The sequence below is a fragment of the Podarcis bocagei genome (genome assembly GCF_964188305.1).
Source record: "Podarcis bocagei genome assembly, chromosome: 7".
In the NCBI taxonomy this organism is placed as follows: Eukaryota; Metazoa; Chordata; class Lepidosauria; order Squamata; family Lacertidae; genus Podarcis; species Podarcis bocagei.
The window spans coordinates 61,179,607-61,193,943 of NC_138132.1; the positions used below are offsets into that span (position 1 = coordinate 61,179,607).

At 44.7% G+C, this 14,337-nt stretch overlaps 1 protein-coding gene across 1 annotated transcript; it reads left to right on the forward strand.

The window, feature by feature from the left end:
• The first annotated feature begins 43 nt into the window (after positions 1–43).
• Positions 44–12,652, forward strand: LOC308590922 (UPF0547 protein C16orf87). Its single transcript, XM_081201311.1, has 4 exons — positions 44–252; positions 8,151–8,244; positions 9,349–9,531; positions 11,942–12,652. The coding sequence occupies exons 1-4, from the start codon at positions 187–189 to the stop codon at positions 12,058–12,060; spliced, it is 462 nt and encodes a 153-aa protein (XP_081057437.1). The 5' UTR covers positions 44–186; the 3' UTR covers positions 12,061–12,652.
• The last annotated feature ends 1,685 nt before the right edge of the window (positions 12,653–14,337 follow it).

Genomic DNA, 14,337 nt, shown 5'->3' on the forward strand with positions numbered 1-14,337 from the left:
GGGAGGGGTGAGTGTGGGCAGGCGCGCGCGCGTGGCGGCGGCGGCGACTGCTACTGGCTGTGATTGGCGCGAGGGCTTAGTTCCATCCAGGTGGGAGGGGCGGCTCGCTCTCGGTCTCTCTGTGTCTCCTTTGCAAGCTGAGCAGCAAGTAGCATCTGCTGCTGTGCGCGAGACCAGGCAAGGAGCATGTCTGCAGGCAGGGCCAAGAAAGTGAAGATGGCCACCAAGTCCTGCCCAGAGTGCGACCAGCAGGTAAGGCTTTAGTAGTGTGAATAAGGAGATCGCCCCGAAAACGTGGACCACGTCCTCCCTGGCTCAGGTTGTGAGTAAAGGAGGACTCATTGAAATGCCCTAAGTGCTTTTTCTCCATCCTGAGTTTAACAGCTTACCTTAAGCATCCAGGTGTGTTGCATTGCATTGCATGGCATTGCATGCCCACATAGGCATGTCGAGGACGAAGATGGCACTCCTCCCCCCCCCCGCAAAAGTCTTAGCCTGAAATCCTGCACTGAATAATTCTATTACATTTGTAGAATGCATTTAAAAACAAATATTTTACTTTACACCCCCCCAAAGTATTTGCTGCAAATGTCATTGCATTGTATTGTTGGCAGCTGCAGTTCCTTGGCAAGAGGACAAGAGGAGGTTTGGAATGGTGACTTGTGAAGCTTTAAATAAAGGAATCCTGTGCTTTTAGCCCCTGCCCTATATAATTTTGTGGCGCTGCGAGTGTTCTGAATAAATACATTCAGTATGTTCTCTTGAAGAGTTATCTGGAAGAGGTGACAGATGGAAGAATAATAAGGCTGTTGAACTTGCAATATTAATATTTCCTGATGAACAGGATTAGGGATTGGCAGTGCACTCCTATGCACATCTACTCAGAAGAATGTCTTACTGATTTAATCAGGGCATATTCCCAGGGAAGTATGTATAAGATTGCAGCCTTAGGAGCTGAAAATGAGACTGAAGACTTACGTACACTCATATATTGATTTTAGTCTTTTAAAAATACTGCTGTGCTACTTCCTGTAAATGATGGTGTTTGTTCTTGCCCATGTTTTGAGATTATATCAGTCAAGTTTGACTCTGCCACTATTCCTTTCAAAAGATGTAGCAGAGGTTTTGAGGTTTTACAACTGTATGTGGCCCACTGCTGCCCTATTTATTGTTTGTCTGAGCTGGAGATATATACACACAGGTACTGTTGTGAACAGGTCACTCAGTGGCTAAACATCCTTACATTTGACACCTTGTGTTGCAGTTGAGAATCGGCTGTTCTTCATTCTGCTGGGTGAAAAGATTCATGAGACTCAAATAATTATATACCCCACAGAATTGGTATGGTAAAAATTATTGTGCGTTTCATACCTTGTTGAAATAACACAGAAACTTTAATTATATTGAAGAAAGAAGCCTGTGTTTTTCTTTTTCCAATCCCCAGATGCTATATTTAATTGTCATTTTCCTCTGTCCTTAATCTGTTTTGTTTGAGGGGATTCTTATTGCAATTTTCTCCTTAAAACTGAGATTATAAAATACTGGAAGTTGCCTTGGTGTGGGGGTCAATACTAGCAGAACACTGTTGTTGACTCTTAGAAATGTTATGTGTCTGGACAGAGCTGGTACATGTTGCTACCACTATGACCTTTTATTTACTGATTTATTAATTTCAATCTTTCATTTTCCCCAAGTTGCTCAGGGGTGCAGTGAGGGCCCCCCCCCACATTTAATCCTCACAACAACCCTGTGAAGTAGGTTATGCTGAGAGAGACTGACTGGTCTCAGCTCATCCACAGCTCAGTAGGGATTTGGTCTTGGGGCCCCCTGGTTTCTCTATTGGGCACATTAATTACTGTTGATTGGATTATGGTAGCATTCGTCTTTTAAGCTTAAAGTTGATTTTGTTGATCTAGTTGATCTGAGTAGGCCCAGAATCACTCAAACTCAAATCTGTTGGTTCAATTCATCTCCCCACAATGCTTAATGGGTTTAAGCTGGGTTTGAAACTACTTAACTAGCTTTAGCTTCACACTTCATGTGACAAACATGTTGCTGCATGTAAACTGGGTGTTTACTGTAGCAAACATGTAAAGTGTGGATGACGCGTATTTGAAGGCCTCATTATGCCCTTTGGGGAAACCCGTCTCAGTCAGGTTTCCTAGATGCTCCCTCTCTCCCCCAGTTTATGCTTATGCTTTAGGAATCACCAGATACATTTTCCATGCAAAGTGTGGAGCTGCTTTTAATTATGGCATTTTCCTGATGCAACTTCTCAATGCTACGCAGTTCCTCACAAAGCAAGCGTTCCTATTTTGTCAGATGGGTGTATTTTACACAGCATGGAAAAGTTATTCTGAGAGTACAAGTTTGTAAGTAGCTTATGGGATATCTTGTGGCCCTATAAGGCCTTGTTTCGCTTGCCCCAATGAGAATCTGCTCAGAGTTTATTTTACCCTCTAAGACTACTGCATCACAAACAGCTGTCTCTGGATATGTTGGAGTTTATGCAGTTGTGTCTGGCGTCTGTGTCTTGATCTTCAACCTTGTGAAAGCAGGCCAACTCGGTTTCCTTTTTTCCCATCCTAGAGATTGCCTTTGGAAGGAGTTTGCTCTGTGCAATCTGTCCTTACCACCCAAGAAGGAGCCTGACTCAAATGTGGGGGATTCTGCATAGCTATTGCTGTCTCTGCCTGTGCTCCAGTTCTTTCCATATGCTCCATTCACTCTTACCACACTTTTTCGTGTTCTGAGGGGGTTTGCTGAATGTGTAATAGGGAGGTAGTCATCGTGCTCTGGCAGAGTTGTGCCGAATAAACCGCCCCCCCCCCATAAGGCCTAGTGGCACACAGCTGTGAAGAATCAGAAACTAAAAAAAGAAAGAGAGCTTATTATAAAACAGCTTCTGATCTTTAGCATTTAAACACACCACCCGGCTAGCTTGCTGCTTAGTCATTTAACGGCTGTAATTTTTTAATATTACGTACATGCTGTGTTGTGTTAGTGCCCTGATAAAAGGATTTGCAGCGGCACCTCAGTTTGACAATCTCTCAGCCTAACCTGCCTAACAGGAGAGACCCCATTGCCCTCACGGAGATACAATTCTCAAGAGTGGTTTAAGAAGCACCCCTTCTCCCCAGGGAATTGTAGCTCTGTGAGGTTGAATAAGGGTCTCTTAACCTGGAGGTTAGTGCCAGAGCTTGGCTAACCGTAGCCAGGCTGTTGCTGTCCAGGTGGGGTTGCAAGCTGGTGCACCAACTCAATTGGTGAAAGGTACCCAATGTCACCAGAGACTGCATTCCTGATCCTTGACGGGAGTGCAGCCCCATCGAAAACAGGTTGGACAGATGAACCATCTCTTGACAGCACATCAGGAGAAATACTGAAAGGAAGTACTTCTTCATGCAGCACGTAGTTAAACTGTGCAAGTCCCACAGGAGGTCGTGATGGCCACAACCTTGAATGGCTTTAAAAGAGAATTAGGCAAATAAATTCATGGAGAAGAGGGCTCTCAGTGGCTACTAGCCATGGTGCTGTGCTGCCACAGTTGGCAGCAGTAATGCGTCCGAAGGCTAGTTGTCGGAAACAAGAGGAAGAGAGTCTGCTTGAAGGTTTCCCAAAAGAGGCACCTGGTTGGCCACTGTGAGAACAGGATACTGGACTAGATGGGCCATTGGCCTGATCCAGAAGACTGTTCTTACGTTCTTTGTTGTCAGGGTGAGCTTTAGTTCATTGGCTGACATCCAGTCCACAACTGATTCTGAGAATGACTCGGCACTTCCTCACATGTGAATATGAGAGAAAGGGGAGGGAATTGTGAAAATAGTAATGCCGCCCACCTTCAGAAGACATCTCATTCTGTGGTTGTAAAAAGTGGGAGGGGAATGCCACAGAGCTGAATTCTAGTCTTTTAGTATCATATTCTGAAATGGGCCCTCCAGAGAGGTGGAAGATCACTCAAACACTGTTTTTTCAACTCCCTATCCAGAGGGTCAAATCTAACCGAGTAATATTCGGAGTAGGCCCATTGAAATTGGTGAATGCAAGTTAGTCATGGCCAGGTAGCTCAGTTGGTAGAACATGAGACTTAATCTCAGGGCAGTGGGTTCCAGCCCCATGTTGGGTGGAAGATTCCTGCATTGCAGAGGGTTGGGCTAGATGATTCTTGTGGTCCTTTCCAACTCTGTGATTCTTTGATTAATTTCGGTAGGTCTCCTCTTAGTAGGACTAATATTGACTAATATAGCCTCTGAGAGATCCAGGAAAATTGGCAGGGCACACTCCCTCTGTCCTGCTGGTTAACAAGTCATCAATCAGGGTGCCCAAGATGGCTTCTGAATTAAAACTAGGCCAAGCTGAAACAGATCCAAATTAACAGTTGCATCCAGGAGTGCCTGGAGTTGTGTGCATCTTAATTCTGACAGTCTGCTGCTGTTTGGAGGAAGCTGCATTTCCAATAATTAGGTTTTTACGTCAAGGCTGATTTCAGCATGCCTCTGCTTTGAGTGAAGGCTTCCCACTGACATTTACAATAATAGATCTAATGCAAATCTTTCAGGCTGCCGTCCTAAACAGGCCTGCCTAGGTGTAAGACCCACTGGAAGAAGAGGTCCTTGTTTCTGAATGAGCATGTTTAGGATTGTACTGTGGTGCTGTTACCTTTTTTTAGCTTTATACAGTTAGGTTTTGTGTCCTGGCCTCTTTCATGCTTTAAGTCTGCAGGCCTTTGCTGACACTGACAAGTTCAGCTAAGCATGACATAGTTTCCTGAGCTAAACAAGTCAAATTCTCATCTTTTGGGCCCAGGACGAAAGCAAAAATAGCAGAGAATCTACTGTGGCATAAATGTGTTATTGAGGAGTTTGGGTTTTATTTGTTTTCATACGGTCCTTCACTAATTATTTTGAATTTGTAGGTTAATATTTACAGCTACTCAGAGTGTCTTTTCTCAAGTTCTTTGGTGGAAACTTTCGGGGTCCTTACCAAAGGGAGAAAAGTCTGATTTGTATGAGTTCTCTATGAGATGCTGACATACAGATTTGGGTAGGAAAATAAATTGGCTATTGAATAGAGTGCCTCTGATGAAATGTTAACAAAAGTAGCACCCATTTTTAATCCTCCGCCACATGTAAAAAAGCACATTCCTCAGGTTGCAATCCTGTACTTTTTTTAGCCTGAGGACTGAATTCTGGGCAACTTTCTGAAGGCCAGTGGTAGCCCGAGCCAGAGGCAAAAGTGGGCGGAACCAGAAATGTGAATGTTACCTTTCTACGATAGGCTCATTTTGACACACACATGTCCCTTTGTCTCTTCCATGCGGACAAGGCCTGAGACAGAGTTTAAGGACCTATTCCAGCCAGGCAAAGACACTTGAGGTGTGAAGCCTAGGGAAGCCAGATTAAGAGACATGAGCCCTGGGCCTGAGGCTCTCCACCTCTGCTGCACGTATTTAACTGGGTTGATTGCCAACCCCACTGGTGTGAGAAAACACATGCAACAAATATGGGTTCAGACAGAGCACCGCTCTCCACATTATATCAAAATGCACAGAAGGCCATTCACTCGTGGGGATCTCTTGAGAGAGTGGCAAATGTATTTTGTGTCTTCTGTATGATGACAGAAGCTTTAATATTAGTCAGGCGCATAACCGTAGCTGCATGCTAGGCTGTAATCAAAACTAGCCAATGCAACCGAAAGAACTGCAGGGTGTTAATTTAAAAGGGGTTGCTGACGTTTTCCTGGAAATGGCAGAATAGACGGTTGTCAATTAAGGAATCAGTGTTTCCACTGAAGCGAGCCTTTTTGTATGCAAGCATAGATCGCTTCATGAGCAATGGAACTCCTTCCTTTCTCTGAATAGCAACTTTGTGCTGCCTCGGAAACTGCTTCTGAAAATTGTTGTGGGGGTGGGACGCTTCTTCCTGTTTTCTTCACTGGATGTGGAAGCTCCATGACTTCTGGCTCTTGTAAGGGAAGCAGCAGTAATAAATACCACTGCAGTCTTAAGATTGCGTGTGAGTGGTGTTCTGGAAGAATGCCTTTCTCATTTTTGTTTTTCAAATGGGCTTATTCATAAAAATTACGTGAATGAGATTATCAATGAAGGTTGCCTTGGGGTTTTTTGATCCAATTAATTACCTCCAAGTTCATCATGAATGGGGCCCATTGTGAATAACGCAGAGCCTTGGCAGATAATGCATGACCCAGGAAGAGCAATAATCTGCTGTATGAGGGCTGTCTGCTCGTAAACTTGCATCTGCATGTAGGGTTGCACAGGAAGCGGAGCCCTACCTCTGGTGGCACTAATAACTCAGTGTGATGCATACAGTAGGAATATTCTTGCCCCTTTTCAAAGAAATGCAGAGGCTGAATACCATTTGTTCTTCTAATATTAGCTCATGAAAGGGAAACCCATATGTGGTAGGGACAGCTTCAAGGTTTCATTCTGATTTAGCCTGGGTCCAAGCTGTTTTAGCAAAGCTATCTGAAATACCATGTTTTTAATGAAAGGGGTACGGTTGTTGTTATTATAATACGTATTTTTTAATATACATTCTTAATATATTGTCTCAAATCCATTACTGCTTAATTACTTTTTCTTTGTTTTAGCGGTTTCCATTTTATCTGTGTTTTTGTACTTTTTGCCTGTAAGCCGCCTTCAGCCCCGGTCTGGGGAAAGGGCTTGGTATAAATAAATACAATAAAAATTAAAATTTATCAGGACTAACGGCAGGCATAATGACAAGCGCTATGGCAGCTGGCAGGCGTAGATTCGCGATGTGCTCGTTGTGCCAGACGTAGAACACGTAATCAATACCTGGTTTGTTAATAACAGGTGTGATAACTGGGCAGCAGGTCCTTCTGCCACAATGCTGTTTTGTTAACATTTCCCGTGGCACAACCTCTTTATTGCACGGTTCGTTTATTGTTAAGATAATGACTTTATGAATCAGAATGAGTTGAGTAGATCATTTACAGTGGAATCCCATGCTTGGGAACATGGGGGGAGGTTGCCCTACATTTTGAACCGGGCCATTGGTCCATCTAGCTCAGTATGGTCTACACTGAGTAGCAGCAACAGCTGTCCAGAGTTTGAGGGAGGACATTCCCAGCCGTACTTGGAGATGCCAGGGATCAAACCTGGGGCCTCCTTCATTCAAAGTGGATGCTTGACCACTGTGCTCGCAGCCCTTGTCCTTGTCTACTCAAAGGAAGTCCCACTGAGTTCAATATGGCTTACTCTCAGGAAAGTGGAGTTGCAACCTTAAACTGCCCAAGTATCAGTATCACCAGCAGGTATTCTGCACAAACCACAGATGACGTCATAAAATTGTTCCTTGGACTGTGTAGCCATAGATGGTAGTTGAACATTGGAGTGTTTACGCATTTAAAAAAATTAAAGAGATTGTCTCCTCCCTCCCCCCCCCCCGCCAGCCAGCCTTCCCCAAACTGTTGCAATCCAGATATTGTTGGATGAAAGCTCTCATCAGTCACAGCCAGCATGGCCCAATGGTCATGGTCAATGGGGGCTGGAATAAGCATTTGGACCACACATAATTGCGCTCTAAAATATATGGGGGAAATTGCTATAGCTCAGTGCTAGTGCATAATCCTTGCATGGTAAATATCCTGGGTTCAGTTCCTAGCATATGGCTGTCTGAATCCCCGGAGAGCTGCTGCCAGTCAGTATATAGACAAGGCTGTGCTAGATAAGGGCCTAAGGGGCTGCTGGATCAGGCCAGTGGCCCATCTAGTCCAGCATCCTGTTCTCACAGTGGCCAACCAAGTAGGAGCTAAGCACAACAGCGCCCTTCCCTCCTGTGGTTTCCAGCAACTGGTATTCAGAAGCATTTCTGCTACTGTGGGCCAGTAGCCATCAATAACCTTTTCCTGCATGAATTTGTCTAATCCTCTTTTGAAGCCATCCAAGTTGGTGGCCATCCCTGCCTCCTGTGGGAGTGAGTGTTGCGTGAAGAAGTACTTTCTTCGATCAGTAATGGATTTTCCAACAGATGGACCCATGGCCTCACTCAGTGTAAGGCAACTTCTCATGTTCCTGTGTAAAGCAGTGCAGTCCTGGGGCAGTTTTTAACTTGATTTTTCTCAGTTCTTTTGAAATGTAGTCCTTTTCTCTTTTGTCTCTCTTCCAGGTTCCTGTTGCATGCAAATCCTGTCCGTGCGGCTATATATTTATCAGTCGAAAACTCTTGCATGCTAAACGTTCTGAAAGGCTGCCGTCCTCAGGTACTTTTCTACTTGATGGCTTTGCTTATACTGTTGTGGTTTTAAAAGAGTACAGCTGAAGGGGAAGGATTAAGTAGTGTCCCCACCCCCACCCCCAGGATATCCCTGGGTGCCAGCTTCTGCTGTACATCTCTACTATATAATATCTGTTTTGTCCAGGTGCTGTAATGGGTATTCTGCTGCTGGCATATCAGTTGGGCAAAATGTGGGTTTTCTTTTGACACAGAAGTTCAGAAATGTTTTCTGCCTCTGGTTTTGTTTACCCAACCCTTTCCCTACCTCCTTCCTCTCCTTTCTTCTGTATCTCTTGTACAGTGGTACCTCGGGTTAAGAACTTAATTCATTCTGGAGGTCTGTTCTTAACCTGAAACTGTTCTTAACCTGAAGCACCACTTTAGCTAATGGGGCCTCCCACTGGTGCTGCGCCGCCATGCACGATTTCTGTTCTCCTCCTGAAGCAAAGTTCTTAACCCAAGGTAATATTTCTGGGTTAGCAGGGTCTGTAACCTGAAGCGTATGTAACCCGAGGTACCACTGTACTCCTTTTCATTTATGCCAACTCCTGCCTGTTTGATGAGTTCCTTCCTTCCTTCCTTCCTTCCTTCCTTCCTTCCTTCCTTCCTTTCCAGCCTTTTGATTTCTAACCACTTTCCATCAACCTGTTGTCCTCCAGATGCTTTAGACTGCATTTCCCATCAGCCTTCTGATGGGAATTGTAGTTCTAAGCATTTGGAGGGCGCCACCAGCTTGGCAAAAGCTGCTCTTACTTCCTGTACACCTCTGCTCCTGTTTTCTTTCTGGTTCAGCAATTTGGATATTATTCATTGTGCAGATTGTGGCAAGAAAAGGCGAATCTGTTTGGTTATGAGATCTGTTGAAGCATTGGATTTGGAAAGAAAAGCATCACTGGTTATAGAGGCAATTTCATTTTGACATTTATGCTTTGTGAATAATATCTCTTTAAAAAAAGGCTGGGTGAAGAGGCTAGGGTGGTGTAGAGAAACACTATGGTGGAGTCAAAGGGCTCACATTGAGCAATGTCAGAGAAGCAGATCTTAAAATGTACAGTATCATAATAATGGTGGTGATAATGTGTTGAAACAGAAAGCAGAAGTGAAGCTAAGAGGAGACGGACAGAGAGAGTCACAAGAGAGAGGATAAACTCCGTGGTAAATAAAGATTTAGAAAACAGGAGAAGATCCAGATCAAACAGCCATTCGGATCACAGTAGAAGAGGAAGAGGACGACCAAAGACCACCTCAGCGAAAAAACACGAGGAGGAAAGAGGTATAAAAGGCAAAGAGCTGCTGCTTGCTGATCTTAGCATGCTGTAGAGGCCACAAGCATGTGAGGGTCTGTGAATTTCTTTCCCCACACACACACACGAGGAAGAAGGGGAGGGGAGCTTCGTTTTTGCCTTTGTGATGATTTCCTCATTTTGGTCAAACGGACTGGGGACTGTTGTGGTAGGGAAGGCAAACATCCTTCCTTCTAAGGAAATTAGTTTTATAAGCTATGCTTACAGGGCTGCCTTGTGAACCTACCCAACCTTTGTTTCTGAGGCTGCCTCTTACTTGCAGAGATAATCACTGGGTGGGGAATGGAAGAGGCCAAAACATGAAACACCCCATCACCTTTTCCAGTGTCAAACCTAGATTGGGCAGGTCAGGGAGTAGGGGAGCAGGATACTGTCACCGGCCTCATGTGAGGCACAATGCAAAGTCACATTGGCACAGGGCAGGATCCTGGTGGCCACAGCAAACCGCCAGTCAGATATAGTGGACCGCTGAGGATCAAGCTTAAACACTGATGTGGTTTGCCAGTGGTAAACTGTGGCTTGTCGTGAATGAGACAGCCTGCTTGTGCCACTGTGGCTGTTTTGCTCTTCCTCAAGTCCTACTGCTGCCACCACACTAGGCATGGTTTGGCTTAGTGTTTCGTGCAAACCTGGGCTCATGGCTTGTCTCATTCTGAACAAACCATGCTTTTTTCCTTGGCATGTCCCAAATGAACTACAAGCCTGGGTTCAGATGCGTTGCTAAGGTAGGCCGTGTCTTAACTCACAGCGTAGCAGGAGTGGGAGAGGAGTGAAGCATCTATAGTTGTCGCCCTGTGCACCCTGCATACATGTCCGTCTGTGGTAAGCCATAGTTTGGCTTACAGTGGCATGCAAATGAAGCCATTATGATGATTATAAAATCAAGGTAGTCCCAGCTGCCATAATTTGCCATGGGGAGCTCCCATTGTGAGTGCAGTAAGTAGGACAAATAAAAGAAAGCCTGCTAAGAAATTGCTGAGTTACAGCACTTCAAATATTTCCGACTTGAAGTGCAGTTTGTAATATATCCTGCCCCCTCCCCCCGGCCACCTAAAGCATACCTCCTAGCTCAGTGTTTCCCAACCTTTTTGGGGCAAAGGCACACTTGTTTGATGAAAAAAATCTTGAGGCACACCACCATTACAGCCCCGTGACGTCAGCGCGCAGCGTCACGCCAGGAGGGACGCACGAAAGTGTAAGTTTCAATTTTTTTCCCTCCCCCTTGCCGGGGAACGTCCAAGCTTTGGGGGTGGGGGGGGGAGGAGGCAGCAAAGCGAGGCAGGAAGGAGAGCGCGGCTTGGCTGGGTGAGCTTTGGCAGGGGCAGGGAATGAGAGCCGCGAGGCGGGCGCTGCGGACGGAGGCGCTGCCCGCCGAGCTCGCAGGCAGCCAGGCAGGCAGACGGCGAGAGCCCCGCGCTGGGCGGCCTCTCCTCGCCATCGCCGCCCCGCCTCTCGCCGCCCGACTCGCCCGCCTCCCTCCAGGCAACATCTCGCGGCACACCAGGCAACATCTCGCGGCACACTAGTGTGCCGCGGAACAGTGGTTGGGAAACACTGTCCTAGCTTTTCCTTTCTTCAGGTTTAGGTTGTCTCAAAATTACAGGGGTCTGTTTTGGTAAAATTTCTGTTTTTCTTTAACTATTTGGTTCATTAAAGTAATGTTCTCATTTCTGAAAAATTGGCTCATAAATTAAGGGGATCTTGGGGTGAAACTAAACTTATGGATTCTTCCTCTCTTTGGCAGCTGTGTTTCTTATGACAGGCCGATCATGGTTGTTCATAACAGTTGTTTTGTCTTTTCTGTGTATCTGGTTGGTTTTTTTAATCCAATGTGTAGTCTCTTGAGAATACTTTATTTTATGAGAATGGCTGTGAACCCTGTTTGTTTTGTACAGTTTTTTTATTTTTAATAGTGTTCATACTTGGTTGTTACTTTCACTTCATAATAAAGCCTTGAAAATTATAGATTAAAAATGCCTGACACATTAATAACATTAACTGTCAAAACCTCTTTTTTCATGGTGTATACATTTGAGTCACAATCTGTTCATTTTATCTCTATGCGACACGGCTGTATATAACTAGAATGACTGAAATGACCTATATAGGGTCATTCTTTTATAGGACGGTATCTGTCTTCACATAATCTTCATGTTGGCAAAGTGCACAGCATAATTAATTGCATGACTTAAATCAACAGAGCGATTATTGACCGCTGTCAGGTTTTATACAAGCCGGTTTTTCTTCATGGGGAGAATGTGGCTAAATATATTTAGACCAACACAGCAAAAAGAGTGTTCGTCTGCGTGTCCAATTCCCGCTTTTTAAAAGTAGTTGAAATAATACTTGGCTCATGTAATGCCTTTTCTTTCTCTGCAGAGAAACAAGAGAAAGAAGTTGACATGTATGCAAACCTATCTGACGAAAAGGCTTTCGTATTTTCCGTGGCCTTGGCAGAAATAAACAGAAAAATAATCAACCAGAGGCTTATTCTGTGATTGCCTGGCCCAGGACCTATGCATGGTATGGTGTTTAAGCCAGGCAGTGGATTTCGAACTGTCGGTGGCCTCTCCAGCAAGGAATGCTTCTGCCTGCCTTAGTGAAGGCTGTATGTCTCTTTTCCTTGCTGACCTTCTGCTGCTGCTGCTGCTGTTTGGATCATGCAGACTTCTTGTTCCAGCTAATTGTCAAGAAGGAAGACGACCAGCACTTTGCTTGGGGGGGGGGGGAGAAATCGAAATCTGATGAACGTGGCATCTTGAAGAACTCAACGGAGTTATTAAAAACTGTTCTTTTGAACACTTCTGCAATTAAAATGCAATGTTTTAATTAATTTAAATCTCCTTCACCATAGGGTTCAGATTTTGCAGCTTTATTGAAGCTTACATGTACATAGTTAAGCTAACTTCTTAATAAATCAATATTCTGGTGTTTGTTTTTATTAATCTGCTGAATTGATCTGGGAGCCATAGCGTGCTTTTACTTCCGGTTTAAGAGAGTCTGAATAAACGCTTCTTAAGTCAGCATATAGATCATTTGTGCTCAGAGCAGAAATGTGATATATGGGCAATAAAGTGAAAATCAATTATTCCTCTTTTTTCCAGAAGCATTGATGCATTTGTGTTGGACTGTCACCCCTTTTAATCTCAGCTGCAGAATCAAACTAGTTTGATTAAATATGCATACATCTACATGTGACGAAAACAGCAGCTTTGAAGCGTGTGGAGGAGGGGGGGGGAGCGACCCATACTTTTGCTGGAAGACTAAAAGAGTTTTTAACAGGGAAGACCCTGAAATCTTGCTAGGAAATCTTCCGGAAGGGGGTTGTATAGATTCCATGTTGGGCTGTGTTTTAGGTTTTTTCTAGAGATGCTTTGCACTTGTGCAAACCTTGTTTGTTTTATTTATAGAAATATTTCCATAGCTTATCTGCAGATGGCCCCATTTTGGATACATAGTCAACAACACTCACACATTGAAAATAGAGGGAGCCAGCTGGGCCTGCAAGAAAAGGCAAGAGTATGCAGTGCTCTTTCTAGCTGGCTAGAAGACACACTGCCTTTTCGAGGACACTCTGTTACATCCCCTCTTAATTTTATGCCTGCCCCTTCCAACAGTCATTCCATGGCCACTGAGCTTGCTCAGAGTCCACAGCCTGGGGCCACCACAATTCCGCCAGAGGCCAAGTTTGGGCCGTGAGCCACCTACTGGTTCAATCCTGGTACTGCTAGTGCACTTAGCTTACTTGAAATGCTTTCCTTTTGCATGCTGATAAGAATTCCTTTTTCCAGGGGGCATCATGGACCCTTGCGACTGAGTGGGCTAAGTGAGTGCCTTGAAGGGCTTTCTAATGAGGATAAGCAGAACAGCCCACTAAAAGCTGTTGACAGTCAAATGGAGAAAACAAAATTTCCAACAACTTTCAGAATGATATATATATATATGAAATCTTTAAAAAAATGGAAACAAATTTCTTTGGTAAAGCATATATCTTGTCTTTTGGGAAACCCTCTCAAGAAACCAACCTCTCCGCAGGGAAAAAATAAGCTGTTGCCTCTTTAATTCCGAATGCGATTAAAAATAACTCTCGACTTCACTGGAAAATCATTTCACTTCCTGCAAGCAAAGCCTATAATTTATAACATTGTGGGGAGCTTTTGTTTCTGTTGTGTGGTTTCTCTCACCCCCCCCTCCTTTACCTTCCTGCCCAGTTCTCCAGCTCTTCAACATTGGCACTGAGTTGTCTTTGAGCCCTTGAAAGCTGGAGCTTGGAAGCTGGACTTCGGGTGCTTATTTACAGCAAGCGGGCAAGCTTGCCATTGCTTTAAGTACTTGAGGCCAGGAGCAATTATGGAAATAGGATTGTAGAACTAATAAGATGTGTCTCTCTCCCTACCCGCCCCCCCCCCAAACCAATATCCATATGGGCAACTTGGAACAACTTTGGAAAAGGACCAACATCGTATTTATTTACATTCTGGTCTGTGAACAGCAGCAATTTGAAGTGTAAGAGCATAAGAAGTGCCCTGCTGGATCAGGCCAGTGATCCATCCAGCCCAGCATTCTGTTCTCACTGCGACCAGCCAGATGCCGGTGGGAAGCTGGCAAGCTGGACCTGAGCAGAGCAGCACACTGTATATCAGCAAGTGGCATTCAGAGGCAAGATGTATCTGACAGTGGAGGTAGAGCTTAGTCATTGTGGCTAGTAGCCACCAATAGCCCCCTCTCCCATTATTTATTCCAATCTTTTAAAGCTATCTAGGTTGGTGGCCATC